This window comes from Bemisia tabaci, chromosome 8 (assembly GCF_918797505.1).
Source record: "Bemisia tabaci chromosome 8, PGI_BMITA_v3".
Taxonomy (NCBI): Eukaryota; Metazoa; Arthropoda; class Insecta; order Hemiptera; family Aleyrodidae; genus Bemisia; species Bemisia tabaci.
In genome coordinates, this window is record NC_092800.1 from 19,052,191 (window position 1) to 19,068,899 (window position 16,709).

At 36.1% G+C, this 16,709-nt stretch overlaps 2 protein-coding genes across 5 annotated transcripts in view; one reads left to right on the forward strand and one right to left on the reverse strand.

Moving 5' to 3' along the window:
* Positions 1-12,164, forward strand: part of LOC109044421 (uncharacterized) — a 61,230-nt gene extending 49,066 nt beyond the window's left edge. For 2 of the 3 annotated variants that reach the window (XM_019062134.2, XM_072303758.1), the window contains 7 exons: positions 457-758; positions 1,772-2,009; positions 3,389-4,010; positions 6,450-6,720; positions 7,388-7,589; positions 8,737-8,913; positions 10,259-12,164. In XM_019062134.2, the coding sequence (XP_018917679.2) occupies positions 457-758; positions 1,772-2,009; positions 3,389-4,010; positions 6,450-6,720; positions 7,388-7,589; positions 8,737-8,913; positions 10,259-10,477 (2,031 nt within the window). In that variant the 3' untranslated portion in view covers positions 10,478-12,164. The remainder of the gene's footprint in view (positions 1-456; positions 759-1,771; positions 2,010-3,388; positions 4,011-6,449; positions 6,721-7,387; positions 7,590-8,736; positions 8,914-10,258) is intronic. The other variant, XM_019062135.2, reaches the window with a different exon arrangement.
* A 422-nt stretch (positions 12,165-12,586) lies between these two features.
* LOC109044413 (uncharacterized) lies at positions 12,587-16,709 on the reverse strand. 2 transcript variants are annotated; one of them, XM_019062118.2, is made up of 3 exons: positions 16,573-16,709; positions 16,150-16,231; positions 12,587-14,584 (listed from the first exon to the last, which is right to left on the reverse strand). In XM_019062118.2, the coding sequence occupies exons 1-3, from the start codon at positions 16,614-16,616 to the stop codon at positions 12,626-12,628; spliced, it is 2,085 nt and encodes a 694-aa protein (XP_018917663.2). In that variant the 5' UTR covers positions 16,617-16,709; the 3' UTR covers positions 12,587-12,625. The 2 variants fall into 2 exon arrangements, with proteins under 2 accessions (XP_018917663.2, XP_018917664.2); XM_019062119.2 differs by lacking the exon at positions 16,150-16,231.

The window sequence follows — 16,709 nt, forward strand, 5'->3', positions numbered from 1 at the left end:
TTCCCTGACATCTGTGTATGTAGCTATCCCCCAGAAACTCATTCAGGTAGTAGAACACTTCTTCTTGGCAGAATTTTTTCAAAAGTTGAAGAAATGCATTGGGATGCTCATTTTTTTAAAAGATAGTTTTAATGATAGCAGGAGGGCATTGAAAAGCTGTATTGCTTTTGATGTAATATCAGGATTATTTTCCACCGGTTGAGTTGTTATTCACCCGACAAAAATATTGTGAAAACATTGCTGCAATGTTAATTTTGGCAGCAACGTTGTGATAACAATTTTGTTACTCCTTTCTAACAAGCTGGCACACACACGCACGCATGTATGTATACTTTCTTTGGCTTTTGTGAAATGGATTATCAAATGGTAAAGTTGTAGGAAATTAAGTATTACCAAGTTGATAATTAATTTGTTCTGACTGTCAGATTTCTTTCATCACTTTGTTTGGTTCTCTAGCTTGTGTGGTTGAGGAAGTATCACGCCATTTCGCTAAAAATGCAAGAAAATGTCCGTAGACTGGTCCAGACGATCAACAGCTATGCAAATGAACTAGAAGTAGCCCTGAATCCATCAGCAGAAAATAGTGAGGAGGAGAGTGAAGAACTGAACACAGTTGTGAACATGGATTCCAACTCGATTGAGTTTTCTCAGGAGCTGCCAATCGATTGGGATGGCTTTGACACCAAGCCGCACTTTGAACAGCTGCAGCAAACACAAAATCAAGACACAGCCTCCGTTGAACTCAATAGTTTCAATACGTAAGTTAATTTTGTAGCTATTACGTGAAGTTTAGACCTACTTGTGCAAAAATTGTCTGTAGATGTTAGTTATCATGTTGTCCATACTTAGTAAATCTTGATTACTGTTCTATCAACAACCAAAAAATGCATTAAAACAGACAAGTAATTAGGAAGTTAGCAGTTGTCACCTGTTTAATCATAAATAGGTCAAATGTGCTAGTCTTAGAATCATGTTGTGATACATCAAGCTTATAAATTAGCAAAAAATAAAAAGATCCGTCCAAACACCAAAGTTCTTTGTTCAGCATTAATGGAAATATTGCTTATCAAAAAACACAGCATATGACATCATCCACCGTAGTAGTATGCATACAGTGGTTTCTTCATCTTAGTTTCATCCTTGTTTTACGTTGATCAATGAGTGCATAAATGTATGTGTGTTTCACTGATTGATGAAACGAAGGTGAAAGAACGAATGGTACGGATACATGCCATGCTTTTTGATGAGCTATATCGCTGTTTATACTGAACCTAAAAACTTGGCTTTTAAGCAGACCTTAATTTTTTTGCTAATCTAAAAACTTAAATCATCAAAACATATTTCTCTTACTAGTGCAGTTGACTCATTGCTTTTCTTGACCTAAAACTTTGAATTGCCTCTATTTTGTGATGTTTTAAAACTCTTGCTATTAATGATTGATTATTCAAAATTAGTTCTTTTATAAGGTAATTAATCTCCTAAAACAAAGAAAACAGACCAAGGTGAGAGCTGGTACTTTCATCACATGCTATCGCAGAAAGACGGTGAAACCATAAAGAGTACCCTAATTTTCAGATTATGTCTCTCAGTTGAGCTCACGATAAATTGCCCTCTTGTCTTGAATATAATAATTCTAAAGGTTTACACTGGCTCAGTGAGCGTTTGTCCTAAAAAAAAGTTGAAAACCTCTTTTATTCACCTTAAGATTTGTCAATCCTATATTTCAAAATTTCATCTGACTAAGTATTGAAATACATTAACATTTTTTCAGGCATCGACATCAAATTTTGAGTGGCTTATATTATGGTTTAATGAACATTGCGGCAGACAATGCCTCCTTCTCTTCACTGGTGCCTCCATTTCAAGCCAAAGGTCTACTGATTGGCAGTCAGTACTTTATCACCTTTGATGGAAAAGTGTACAATTTCAGCAGCACAGATTGCAGGTACATCCTGGCAGGAGACTTCAAACAGAATAGAGCCTTCATTACTGTGAATTATGTCAACCAGGTTTGTATGTTTTAAGTTAGTTAATTTACATGCATGCGCCGAAGCAGAAAGTGACCTTAGCACATGAGGGATGATTTTTTATGAAAGGCATTATGTAGTGCTTTGCCAGTGTTGATGTGTTTTTTTTTAATCGATCTGACCCATGCAAAGCATATGCAGAGTGACCAGTTATTATGTGTTTTACACAGGCCCATTGTCTTAACTCCATAGCTTTTTTCTCTGCACCAATCGTATTCCTTCATTTTCTGAGTTCCACCCATCTCTCCAGATATTCTCATTTATTCCCTATTTTTCCCCTCTCTTTTACAATACATACTACATACCATGCTTTTCCTCTCCCCTCATGTCTAGAGCATAGTATAATAGCTACCGGAAAGGCAGCAGTCAGCCATCTTTGCTCCGATTCTTGAATTTCCCGCGACCCTCGCTCAGCCTACCTCGCAAGAAAAATAGCTAAGTCAGTTCACTCTTACCCTACGTCTCTCTACCGTTTCAAATTTCATAGGGAAAAAAGAGCAAAGTCCGCTTCGAAAAAGTGACTGTACGCAACCTTACGGGAAGATCTGCCAGTCACCTTTCTGGTAGCTGTTATTCTATGTCTAGGGTTGCCTTTTTTTGTCACTGACTTCAAAAATGGTTTAATATTTTTTAGTTTTTCTGCGTCAAAGTGTTTATAAAACACTCCTATATGAGCAATAGTGCCACTATTTTAATTTTGAGTTTTTCAGCATTCGAGTCTCTTTTCTCAAGAATGGTCACATGAGTATTATGATTTCTCTGATGATTCCTCCACCTGAGAGAATCCGTATTTTAAACTGGAATAGTAAAGCTCTCTCTGAGTAATAAAGCAGCATTGATGTGAGAGGTAAATGTTGTCAGTCCATCCTGCTCACTGATGCTATTATATGTAAAACAAACGTTTTCATTATAGATGGGCAAAGATCCATTTCAAATACAAATTCTCGAGCTCAATCGAATTTTCTGAACCATAAAAGATGCACAGTGTAGAATAAAATTAGGCACACCTATCAGGAAGGCAACTGTGGATGCGTTTTGATTCTAATTAAACCCGACCATAGCACAGCAGATTTGCTCCTTCCAGCCTCAGATAGGTCATAAACGACATAGAGATATAGCGTCAGGTAAGGGAACTTGCGCGCCAACTAGTGAGCAACTCATCCAAACAGTATCTGCGTCAGCCTAACAGTATTACGTTGAACCAAATGGATTTAAACACTTTTTAGATTTGTTGACGTAATGCCCGAGACATTGCGTTATTTTCTTTTAAGAAAAAATCCCCATCTTTGAGGGAAAAATTTCATTGAAGAGGGAGAGCAAATGAAAATTCGTCTATAATTATTTTTCTGCTCTGTTTACAGGATGGTGTTCCAGCAAAAAAATCAATCTCAGTCATGAGCCATGGGACGGAAATAGAAATAAACCATCTAGACAGAAGAGTCTACGTTAACGGAAATGTAACTGAGCTACCATTTGCTAGCCGCTCGATCACTGTGACTCTCGATGAACCTAATCGGATTGTTGCGAAGACCGTTAATGGTTTCATTGTTGATTGCAACTTTTACAATGATATATGCAGCATTCAGATTAATGGCTGGATGTTTGGTAAAACCGGTGGTCTGCTTGGCACCTACGATAATGAGCCAGCAAACGACTTTACGTTGCCGAACGGCACAGTCGTCGAACAAGCCAGTGTATTCGCTCGCAGCTGGGCTTTGCGTAATTGCCAAAACATGACCAGTGAACTGATTCCAAAGAGCGAACATGTTGCAAAAAGTGAAGTGTCTAAGACAATAGCCAACTGTGAGTTCTATTTTAGGTCTAAAATTTCACCATTTCGATCTTGTTTTCCTAAAGTCAACCCTGAGCCGTTTGCGGAGCTCTGTAATCTTGGCTTGAGACATCCTTCATTTTGTTCGGCCGCTGCTGCCTACCTTGCGTCTTGTAACATGAAATCAATATTGAACCTGCCCGCAGAATGTGGTAAGAGAATGTATTGGTTTTGCTTCTGTTGCTATCCCCTGCTTCTTCCAAAGTAGATCGTTTTAACTGTGACGTAGCACAATTCATGGTTCATTTGTAATGATAATGGGATAGGTTTCATCAATTGACTGAAGGCATTGAGATTTTGCTAGATTTGAGGTGATTCGATGGACGCCATATTTTGTGTCAGAACGACATGCGATATATCGCAATGGTTGGTTCCATTTTTTCAGCTACTCGTCATCAAACGCGGGCACCTTAGCTCATTCCAAGTCCCAGGGCTCTCTGAAGTCAAACAACTTTTAAACAATAGACTGAGTCGTTCTCTGACTCTGTCTCTCATCCACCACTTTTCACGGCGACGACTCATGCCCGTTGGATTATAAAATACAAAGTTTTGACAAGTCTTAGAAATTACAAGTTAGCTGTTACACAAGTTACCTGTATCCTCATTAAAGTTGAGAAAATAATTACTAATAATTTTAATATTTTAAAGTGGCTTTGTGAATTCATTGAAAATTTCAAGCCATGACATTGGTTCGGTCTTAGTCTAAAAAGTATAAAAAGAATGGAGATTCGAATCACTGCAAAGAAGATATGCATTGTTGTAGTGTTACCGTCAATATGTGATGGCACCAACAACTCATGGGAGATAGATCCTGTTAGTTTACTGATGTCCATTTATTTGTGTAATGTCACCTTAAAACGATATATCAATTTCGGCCCGACTCATGAAATCGTCTCACCTTAGCACATAGCTCCTCATTTTTTGTATCATTTGTGGGAAATTTTATAGCCCGTGATGCATATTGACTCATCATTTTGTTTAACACCTTTTTTCTTGCTTACATTATCATTGCTTTCATTGCCCATAATATTAATCAATCGCCAATTTTATAATTCAAAGGAGTGAAAGCCAGAAGTGCTCAACTGCATTGCAATGTTCCAAAGTTTCATTTCACGCTTAATTGATTATATTCGTTGACAAGTGTATGTTTTACCCTGAAAGTTTTGTCAACTCACCAAGATAATGCACACAAAATTTAAAAAGAAAATTTGCAACTGTTTCTTAGTAAATTAATGGAGTGTCAAATGGAAATTTGCAATGTTGTAATGCAATTACACCTCTCTTTTTCTCTTTTTCTTTTGAAACTCTTCAGATTGGCATAGAATACTAAGATCTGCCAAGATCCAAGTTTGTCAGTTCAATAATAACAGAGTTATCATTCTTCGAAAAATTCTTCAACTACTGTCATCCACCATGGTGGTGCATGGTTTCTTCCACTTTGGATACGTTCAGCAGTGATTCACAATTTTTCTTCACTGAAAGAGTAGATAAAACTCAAATAAAAAAACCCATGGTAAACACTACAGCATTCGAAGATATTTCTTGAAGGAGGAGTTTTATCCTTATTATTTATGAATGCACTTGTAAAAACCTGGAGCCTAGACTGATCTCATACTAATACCAATCTACTGAGTACAGCCATTTAAAATTGGCTCCATAGTAAGCACAACTGACCCGTTCTTACTTTAAACGTTGGAGACCATTCTTGTGTGCATCAACTATAAAGAAAAAAATTAATCCTGGAAAAAAACGGAAAATCAATAATTCTAGAAACATTATGAATCAAGTGAATTTTTGATAAAAGTTCCTTGATTTGTTTGAAATATACCTATGATAAACAATAGTTTTCTTAGTATTTGCGCAACATGCTTAATGTATGGGAGAACTATTTCCCATGTTTAAAAAAAATTGCCATTATTCATACACCACCTATCGCATGTAGACATTATTATCAGCACATGTACCTAACAATGATAGACCAGGTTTCTGTACCACACTAAAATATCACTGGAAAAAGGAGAATAATTGGACGTATTTCTGCCAAACGGAACTATGTGCATTATGATGTGAGCCCTGTTATGCATATATTCTTATGAGTCTCAGGGCACATTGTTCCGTTTGGCAGAAATACGTCCAATTGGAAGTAGTCAAGATGAATATTGATTTCCAAGCATGATTAAAAAATCTGTTGATGAGAGATTAACACACCATCCCTAAGTTACGATTCCATGACCTCAGAAGGAGAATAACTTATATGATTCGCTGATAGGATATTATTTCTAATGAACAATGGCTAAGGTCTTATTTTGAAAACTTGGATTATTATCAATCAAAATTTTATTAGTCTTCATCATTGTAGATTTCGAAAATTTTCGAGTTTAAGGTCGGAAAATTCCATGTCTTAGGAGGTCTTTTTGGATCCTTTTCACTCGTCACAGGCTCGGAAAATTAATTTGACGTTAGAATGTAAGGCATGGTGATGCTGATTTTAGTAATGCCTTGGTTGTGGGATGCTTATCAGCCCATTAAAGTTCTAAACATTGATCTCGTTATGTGAAGTGCCTAACCATGTTCAATTTTGGTTGTTTCAGCTTACAATGAATCTTATTCAGATTCTGCTGAAAAAAGCGGAGTTAAGATTGCAGACGCAACATTTGTCGTGGAAGATCATTCTTGTATCCTTGGTTCAGAGTTAGAGTATATTTCTTCAATGTTATCAAATGTATTCCATACAGAATATGATCTTGTCAACATTGCTGTTGTCGGCTTCAGTGGAAATGCTTTCCCGGAACCACGGATCCGGACTATGAATGGAAAAATGTGGACTCAAAATACAAACTTAGTTAAAAAAACTCTCAGCAGGTATGAAAACTAAACATCATTTCCAGTTCTTAGTATTAAAATAATTATTTTCTTTTCTCTGGTGGCTCTAATTGAGTAATATGTAATATTGGTTCTCTCTCATAAGATAAAGAGTCACCTATTTGTGTCACTGAATTGTATTAAGGCGTTGAATACGTTTTACCTAATACCACCGCATCAATACCATGCTTTCCTATATCTGATACCAGTTCGTCCAATGACCATTCTGTCAATTTTTTGGAGTTGTCCCACACACCCAAGTTCAAAAGAAAAGGGTGTGTTTCTGTAAAATTAGACAATTTCTGTGTAGAGTCCAATCAGCAGTGAGACTAGTGATTTTGAGTTTTTTAACATTGAATATTTTATGATTATCAAAGAGGCAGCCTGATGATTCAACCTGAAATCTGAATGATCAGCGTTTGATTTTAGAATTTTTCCTCCTACAAAGGCTGCTTTCACCACAACTGAGAGCCTTGTCAGCCCTACATTTTTTATTTAACGGTAATAGTTTACCTATCCATCCTATTCAGTGGGCTTTCCCCTATATACCATCCTAAGGACACGCTTTCTAGAAATTACAGATCCTCCCAACAGTAGTTTAGAAATCCCTGTCAAAAAATAATATCATAATAACATTATTATTTTTCACCTTAATTTATCATTACAGCGATCGCCGTTTCTGGTCAGACAGTCCTACTACCAATGCCGCAATCATTGATGCATTAAAATATTCAACAAATTTACAGTGGCATGTAAATGCGTCCAGAACTGTCATTTTAATCCTGTGTCAAGACCTATTTACAGACTACCTGGAACTTCTGCCTGAGCTCACAGAAAAGCGTATCAATCTACAAGTCATCAGAATGGAGGTAAGAAATTCTTCCACTGTTGTGTCATGATGTGCTAATCCCAAGTATCTAGGAACTCTTTAATTTACTGGTGCAGCATTGTGGTTGTAAAGTAGTCAAAAATTATGTAATTTAAGTGCTCCAAACAGCATATTTTGCCTCATTGACTTTTCTTGAAAATGGCAATAATGGCATCACAGGGGTGCGGAAACTTTCCGATCATGCGATCTATTGCGTAGCCACTTGCATGAAAAAGTGGGAAGGCCAGGTCACAATAACGTTATAATTGTATGTTTGTTGGAAAATTACAGTGAAATTTGTGCATTTATTGTAGAATTGAGGCAATTAGGGGATGCAAAATGGGACGGCCAGTTTGAAAAGTGGGAAGGCTGAGAGCTTATTGCACCTCTGTGGCACATTGTCAGTGGATATAAAGAAATCCACCAGTCAGGGACAGACAGGCAGGCAAAACTCTGGGAAAAATCCCGGTGGAATGGTTGATATTTAGGGTAATTTTGGACTGGTTTATCCCCTTTACAAGGCATTAAAATAACTAAAACGGGCCGGTTCAAGAACTGATAGGTACTCCTAGTTATTTTGTTGCTCTCAGTCCTCGTCTGCCACTAGCTCTGGAAATCCTTGAATAATATTTTATCTAAATGGACAAACAATGCAGTGTTAACCCGGTATGAACAAGACAAAACTTGGGGGTGTATCATTTCTACAGTGTCATTTATAAACAAAAATTCTCAGCTTGAACCAAACTTTAAGGAGACCATAAATTTTAAGTATTTTAAGGCTAGCACAGCTCCAGCAGTCAACCATATCTTATCCTGACATATGAGTGCACCAGGGTGTCTACCAGTCCGGAATTTCCGGAAAGTTCGGAAATAGTACTGATTTTTAAAGGACGGTCCGGAAGTACTGAAAATGTACGGGAATTCTACAAGAAGGTCCGGAATTTTTGTCATTTTATTTGCTATTTGAGCGGGAAATTCAAATCTTTTAAATTTTTCGAATTTCGTCAATTTATTGGAGGCACTGAAAAAGTACTGAATTATTCTGTTGAGGACGCACTGAATTTCTTCAAAATGTACTGAAAAAGTACTGTAAAAGTACTGATTTTTGGCCAGCCTGTTTTAGTAGACACCCTTTTCTAATTTTTCAGAATACCGGCTCTACGAAAAGTACAACTCAGTCTTCAAGAATAAGTATACCTTTTCACCTCATCAAAACTTCGGACAGTTACGCCAGGACAGTAATGCGTTCTTATTTAGCGGCAGCCTATGACTCAAGTTCAACGCGCAGCGTTCAGTCCTACCACCCTTGGGCTAAATTTGAGCAGGTATTCATTCAACTAGAAATCTATTCATTTGCTTTTAACTCACAAACTCCTCGTACATTTTAATTTGCAGGTACAGTTAAAAGGGTTTATATTTTTAAAACCACAAAAAATTTTTATTCGTTTTCCTTGACAAAAATCAACATAATTGGAGGTTTGCCAACAGTGGAATTGCACATTGCTGGCGTGTTGCCATTGATACGTCGGATTGGGGCACATACAAAACTGGGAAATTAAGAAAAAACCCAACATCTGTCTGATACTGAACCATATCATTTTCCCATTTAATCCTCAAAGGAAACTTTTTGATTCGTTTTCGCTGGTGTGTCGCCATTGATACGTCGGATTGAGGCACATACAAAACTGGGAACTTAAGGAAAAACCGTGCATCTGCCTGATACTGAACCGTATCATTTTCCCACTTAATTCTCAATGTAGGTCACCCCTGCAGCACAAATTCTACTCAAACCAGTTTCAAAATCCATTCATTCAATTCATTCCATTCCATCCCATTAACAAATGATTCCTTCCTTGGAAGTCTCAAAATTGGTAGACTTTTTTCGCATAAATTTGTCCAAGTAAAAAGTGATCTGAGAATTTTCCAATTTTCAAGTTTTTACTCTTCATTTTGCTTGACTATTGACATGGTTTTGTTGCCAACAGAACAGTATTTCATCAAAAACAGGGATGTTTTGCACATCCCCCTACATTGTTTCTCACCCACAAAACCTCGATGAAGTAAAAAAAAATATGTACATTAATGAGAAAAATCTTCCCTTTTTTAAATGTTTTTTTAAAAAAAACTAGTGGGCGTTGTTGAAAATTTTTGCATACTTCAGTCTTTATAGATTGAAGGAACGTCAGTAAAAATTCGTAGAAATGATTGTTACTAATTCACCCTTGAATAAATGAAACATACGAAGAAATTTATGACAATACACATGGAGATACGATTTTTCAACGTTTTTACCGCGTCATACACGTGTACATAAGTTTTTTACTATCTCATTTTTTAAAATTTCTACCAAGGAAAAATTTGTTTCATTTAAATATGCATATTTCAAACAGCATACTTCAGTCTTTATAGAATGAAGGAATGTCAGTAAATATTCCAAGAAATGATGGTTTTTAATTCACCCTTGAAGAAATGAAACATACGAAGAAATTTATAACATTACACATGGAGATAAGATTTTTCAACGTTTTTACCGTGTCATACTCGTGCACTTACGTTTTTTACCATCTCATTTTTTAAAATTTCTACGAAGGAAAAACATTTTTTGTTTAAATGTGCATATTTCAAACAGCACATATTCAGAGTTTCTCATTCTTGGTTATCTTTTTTCAGGATCTTGACAGTTTCAGTGAAGACTCGCTCTCAAATGAAGCCGCAAGTGAAGAATCCAGGCTGCAAAATACCCCTCAGGTCAGGTCTTCATCCTCCACATCTATTTCATTATCTTCCCCTCGTCCATCCATTATCCGCAAAGCTACAACTGAGCCTCCGATAACCACAATTAATCTTGAAGATTATGACAGTGATTACAGCAATTACAGTAATGAATAAGTTTTTAATTTGTATCAGTTCAAAGTTTCAAAGATGGAAGTATAAGTGGACTTCTCAGTATTGAAGGAAAAATCCACGAATGTTTACAATGCCAAATAATTTGGATCAATTTAAAGAATGAACAATGCTCATAAAATTTTAAGGAGCCCTCAATTTTTATTTTGTAGGGAAATAACTTTTCAAATGGTTTGTAGAACGTATACATCATCATTGGTAGCCCTTTAGGTGCGATTAGATATCGATGGTTAAACTATGAAAGCATTTATCTTGATTAGCAAGTTTTAAAATTTCTCCTACCTTTTTATATTTTGAGCAAGTATTGCTGTATATTTGTTTACTAACTTTCAAGAGAATATTCCTGTAAACAGGAGGAAAATCTTTTGCAATAATGATGATCAGGTATCTCTCAAATATGTGAAATCTCAAGAAATGAGAAAACTGTGATGCTCCAAACCAAGATACATGGTTTTGTCCAGCCGAGGGTAAATTCATTGTATAGCATTATATTGTTCAATGTGTATATTTATCGAACATGCTTCAAATTAGGAATGTTTGACTATGTTCCCCTGGTGTGCTCCAATGAGAGCAGAACGGGTGGCGATCTGTCAATAGCCCTGATTTCTTTGCCCTTATGACCACCCTCAACCAAGGTTCTTGAGAGTAAAGTTGTGCTCAACCAAAAAATCTGAAAATGGCTTATAAAAGGGGAAAAACATTGGTTAAACATGGTTTTGTAGTTTCATCATTGATATTCTGCCAACGGTCGAGCAATTAAGCATATTAGTTTTTACAAGCACCTAGGTGGCCTTTTTTTTTCCTATTTTGTAATTCTTGAGTAGAAGGACCTTTAGACAGAATGTGTCGATGTACTTCTTCTAACAGTTTGAAAACCTTAAGAAACAGCCTATGTTCCTAAATGTTAGGCTACGTGAAATATTGCACTGGTTTCATATGTTGACTGCCTGCAGCCTGATTGTTGAAATTTTTTGTTTGTTGGGACAACATAGATGACATGGGTTAAAAGGCAGAGCGTGATTGGTAAGCTATGTCTTATCACTGCTTTGTCCTGCCTTTGTCAGGTGGAATGGACGACATACTGTCGGAAACTTAAGAGGTGCCGTTAGCTTGTCGTGAGTTCAACCCGACATAGGCACGACAAAGCAGCGATAAGACATAGCCGACCAATCACGCTCCGCCTTTTAACCTATGTCATCTATGTCGTCCCGACAAACAAAAAATTTCAACAATCAGGCTGCAAGTTGTTCTCCTTTTTTTACATTTCCTCTGATGCCAAAAGTTTACTAACTGTTTCAACCCTCGTGAAAGAGAAAATACCATGAAACAGTTTGCTTCCCAGTTCTTGTTTTTTAATTGTCTGCTTGTTGCCACGTGAGGAAGGGCTGTGCGGCGCTTCGATCATATGGCATAAGGCAGAAACTTAAAATTAGTTACCAGATCGGTGGTGAATAATTTAAAAATAATTAATTAAAAGCAACTGTCAAAAAAATCTCACCAATCGAATTCGTATCTACTGATAGACTGTCGAAAAAATGTACCGTACCTAACTTCTTTTGGTTGTGTGTCGATCAATTTTTCCCCACCCTAAAGGCACAAAATAGTGTTTTTCTTTTGTTATGGAATTTTTGTATAGTAGAGTCATTAAAGTTCGTTTTTACGTATTTCTAAATTGGTTGAAAATTATTTAATAATTTCATTTTAAGGGAACCCTTTAAACATCATGTGAAAGCTTCACAGAAACAAAACTGACACATGTGCTCAATCTGCATGTTGATTAATCATTATCTTAAAGCATTTGTACCAAAAAGGGGCCGTTCATAAAATAATAAATATGCATTGCTGTGGATGAGGGGGGGGGGATCAAGGAGAGTGGTATGTCATTTTGTATTTTTGTGTTAAAAGACGGGGACCTATGTTGCGAATACATTACAAGGGAATGGAGTGGTAAAAAAATTTGAACTTTTGCATTATGAATTTCATGAACGGCCCCAAAGCCTACCAACTGAAGATCTGTCTCTTCTGAGTAGTTGGACTTCTCTCCTAAAAATGAATCATTTTAAGTGTCAAAGAGGAGCAGAAAGTATTATCAAGTAAAGGCTACTAATATTATTCAATCGAGAATCTTGCCAGCTAACTAGACATCATTTTCATACGTGATTTACTATTGATATCGAAACTATTGTATAGTGAGCAACATGAAACATGTGTTAGATTCATATGGATGCTAATCAGCGCCGTCCTCTTAAACCTGTCTTTAGCAAAATATGTGTAGTATCGCATGGCAACCATTTTCTTTAAAATTTGCTGAGCTGTTGAGTATGATTCATCAACATCATATTTGTTGGGTTCTTTATCAAATTCAGTTCCAAACAAGATTCCCAAGCCATTTTTTCGTTTCACATAAGTGACGTCTAATCCAGCCACTTCGTTTGGCGGGTGAATTATTGTTGTTTTATTGCCACTAATTTTTGGTACAGGCACAAAAATATCACCGAAATCATCATAATCTGTTATACTTTCATTAGCATTATTTGATCTCACTAAAAAAGAGTAAATTGGAGCTGAAATTTCAAGCTCAGATTCAGGTAGTTTTGCCACCAAACCTCGGTGAAAAGTTTTTGTCACCAAACTTTTTACATTATCTAAGGCTTTTTGAGTTCCATCAAAACTGTCAATACTGTCACTAAATTCTTGAATTGCAGTGTCGGAGCATCCGAGGTATTCTCGGTAGTATTCAATTTTGGTGATTTCATGGCGCAAAGATAGTCTTGCAATTTTGTTTGAGATCTTAATTGATAATTTCTCTCCAATATATTTGCCTGTGTAATAACCATGCTCCACAAGATAGAATAAAAAGTAGTCTTGAATTTTTTTAAGGTGTTTCGTAGCTCCAGTTATCTCGGCCTCTCGTAAAAGCATCAAATCTTTAAATGGAATCTTTGAAATGTTCTTGATTTGTATCTCTGTATTTGGTTTCAAACTTCTAATGATTTGATTTCCAAATAGCTTAGGAGATAACAAGTTTTTAAATGGATTCAGTCTTCGCAATGAAGAATAGTCAACTGCGAAATCAGGTGTCAATCGAGGTCTACCTCTGCCTTCACCTAAATACTCTGCAACAAAACCTGGACAATAAATTGGCCCTACATCTTCAGATTCATCGTTCTGATATATAGAGTACCCCTTTAGGTATCTCTGCAAAACGATCTTGTGTTCTGAGTTCATACCAAAAATAGTAGTTAGTTCTTCGAGCTCACTTTGAGTAAATCCAAATCCCACAGCTAGCTTTCTTGATGTAAAAATTGACGCAAATTCAACATTATTAATTGATTCATTGTGGGGCATATCAAAACCAGTTATTGCAGTCAGATAACTGCGCCATACTTGATGGTTACCTTTGACCAATGAAGAGATAAACAATTGGAGGGAATCAGTGATGCAATCTAAGTCGCAATCTTTCTTGGTTGTCCACACATTAGTATTAGGATTACTCAGTACCCATTCGAAGGGTGCAGAGACAGCATCGATCAAAAGAAGGACTCTTCTTCTGAAATGAGTTTGCACTAGTTGTACAAGTTCCGAGCCACACACCTCCAGGGTTGAGCTGTTAATGCGTAAGTAAGGGTCCAGAACGCCACAGCGCTCAAAAACTTGTCGGTTCAATGAAAAGTCAAGTTCAGATCTCGCATTTTGGATGAGGTACATGTGTTGTTTGAATGCCTTTTCTAAAACATTGCGGAATTTGGCAAAATACTCCGCAATATTATCGAAACCATAGAGTACAGTGAGGTCAAAGAAGACCACACCTCTGGTCCCAAAGTCATCAAGAAACTTCGAGTGTCCAATTTTTTTGCTGCGAAAAATTTTGAAAGCTGTTGACCATTCTTTCGGTATTTCACTTCCATTCTTATTCAGGGGAATTTGGAAGAAGTCCTGTAACATTCGCAGATGCAATGATTTGCCAAATCCTGCTGGGGCTGTGATTAGTCTCGCATTTCCAGAATGTTCTAAGAATTCCTCAATGGATAGAGTTTTGTCAATATAGGCAGGGCTGTTAGCCAATCTTTGAAACCCTGGTCCACTATCATCCTGAAACAAACATATTATTTTTACTTACTTTTTAAACATATTCTGCCAAATTGCAGAAAATTCCACACAACACATGGAATTTGAAGTTTTGCAAACTATTCAACGCATCTTGCTAAAACGCCGACATCTGCAGTTGTGTGAAGATAAATGAGAATCCTGTGTGGAAAGATTTTAAGGAAATACAGAATTTTGGTGCAAAGTAAACACTCTATGCAGACACTCACTATGTATAAGTAGGCTAGGTGCAAGAACCTATTCAGTTAGTTTTTTCAGATGACTATACACAACATAGGATTGTGGACTGTACTGAGAATCCTCTTGCAATACATGCCATTTGCAGGTATTCTTGAAAAATATGGATTTTTGATGTATTTTGTGTTATTTTATGTAGGTATAATTATTTTAGGGATTTTTAACAATTCTTTGGACGAAACGCGGATAGTTTGGAAAATTTTCTGCGGATGATCTAAGGATCCATTGGTGTTTTCTTGGTTTATCTTTTGGAAAGTTCCAAAGGTGGCACTGTTCTAACTCGAAAATTTTGAAGGTGTTTTCCTTTGCTTGAAAATTGAAGAGAATTTTCTCTTGGAAGGAAGAGGAAAATGTAATGAACAATAGATAATCGGACTTTAGGTTAAAATCACGACAAAAACTTCATTGTCACAAATCAAGATATTCATGCATTTCTTTTTTATCTGGAGATTGGAGAATTGTATCACATCTCTAAAGTTTTCCCAAAAAAGTACCTAAAGAATAAAACGAGTTTACATTTACTGACATCTGCTTGCACAAATACTGCTTACCTACTGCACTTATACCTTCTTTATACTAGCAACAGCTGTTAAAATTTGTTTTTCAAAATACTCTTAAAAAAGTTGTTAAAATTTACGAAGAAGGAAACCCTTTTTGGAATTTCCTTTTACATAAAATTTACATGAGGTAAAATTTAAGCAAAAAAAGTAATTGTAAAACTCTTAAAGAAACGTGATTTTTTAAAATAATTTTACAAGGTAAAATTTACAGGAAAAAATGTTTAAAAACCAGTGGAGTATCATTTGAAGAGTTTTTTCAGGTTTTTTTTTTTTTTTTACTTATTATTGTGCTTAAATTTGATCTCTCATAAATTTTATGTAGAAAAATCTAAAAAAGGGGCTCCTTCTTCGTAAATTATAACAGTTGTAGTAAGGGTTTTTAAATTAAAATTCATTTGTTTTTTAAGAGATTTTTACAGTCCCTGCTACCAGGGTTAGTTAAACAAGATTTTCTGACGTTTAAACAACAACTAGATTCTGTTTTTAATTTTTTTTTTATTATTATTATTATTTTATTTTATTGAGAGGAATAAAAGATTAAACGTAAAATTTGAGTCCGGCTAGTTAAGAGTCTTGTCCTCCAAACTAGTTTATGTAACTTGTAGCAGGAAAAGGAAGATAGGTACCTAAGTACAGTTCACACAAAATGAGCAAAGTTGCAAAGTAATTTTCAGACCTTAGCTGAAATGGCTTCATCTGATATCGACAGATTAAATATTCGTTTCATTTTTACGAAATATGAGCATTTCTTACCAATGGAAAACGGTGTTGGGCAGGAATAATATCAATCAGGTGAATCAGCCACATTAAAGTGTGCAAGCTAGGAAGAGCCATCCTGAGAAGAAGATAGTACCCATAGGAATTTTAGCACTTGAAACATATCATCAAGAGAAAAAAGAGTGCTTAAAGAGCCGGGGTTTGTTTTATCTATGCAAAATTTTGGTTGCAAGCTGTATACTTAGCCATGATCTCTCATTTTCGAATGAAAACATCACAAGAAGAAAAATTAGATTACCTACCTACCATTTTTCAGTAAAATTAGGAACGTCTAAAAAATGTGACATAAAAAGGGAGTTGGTCCGCTTTCTCTGAATAGTTCCCACCTGGGCAAATCTGGGGGCAGCAGTTGGCTGCAAGTTAAAAACTCAGAAGGAGAGGTAAAAATTGATTTGTTACCTTTTGCTGAAGAAGAGTTGGTTAATTACACTCCACAAAAACATACCTATTTTACAAAATTTTAAAACTCTTTGTTGCTGCTGGCGATGGACTTAATTTGATAAAGTTTGTTTACAGCAAGTCGTATGTAGGTAGGT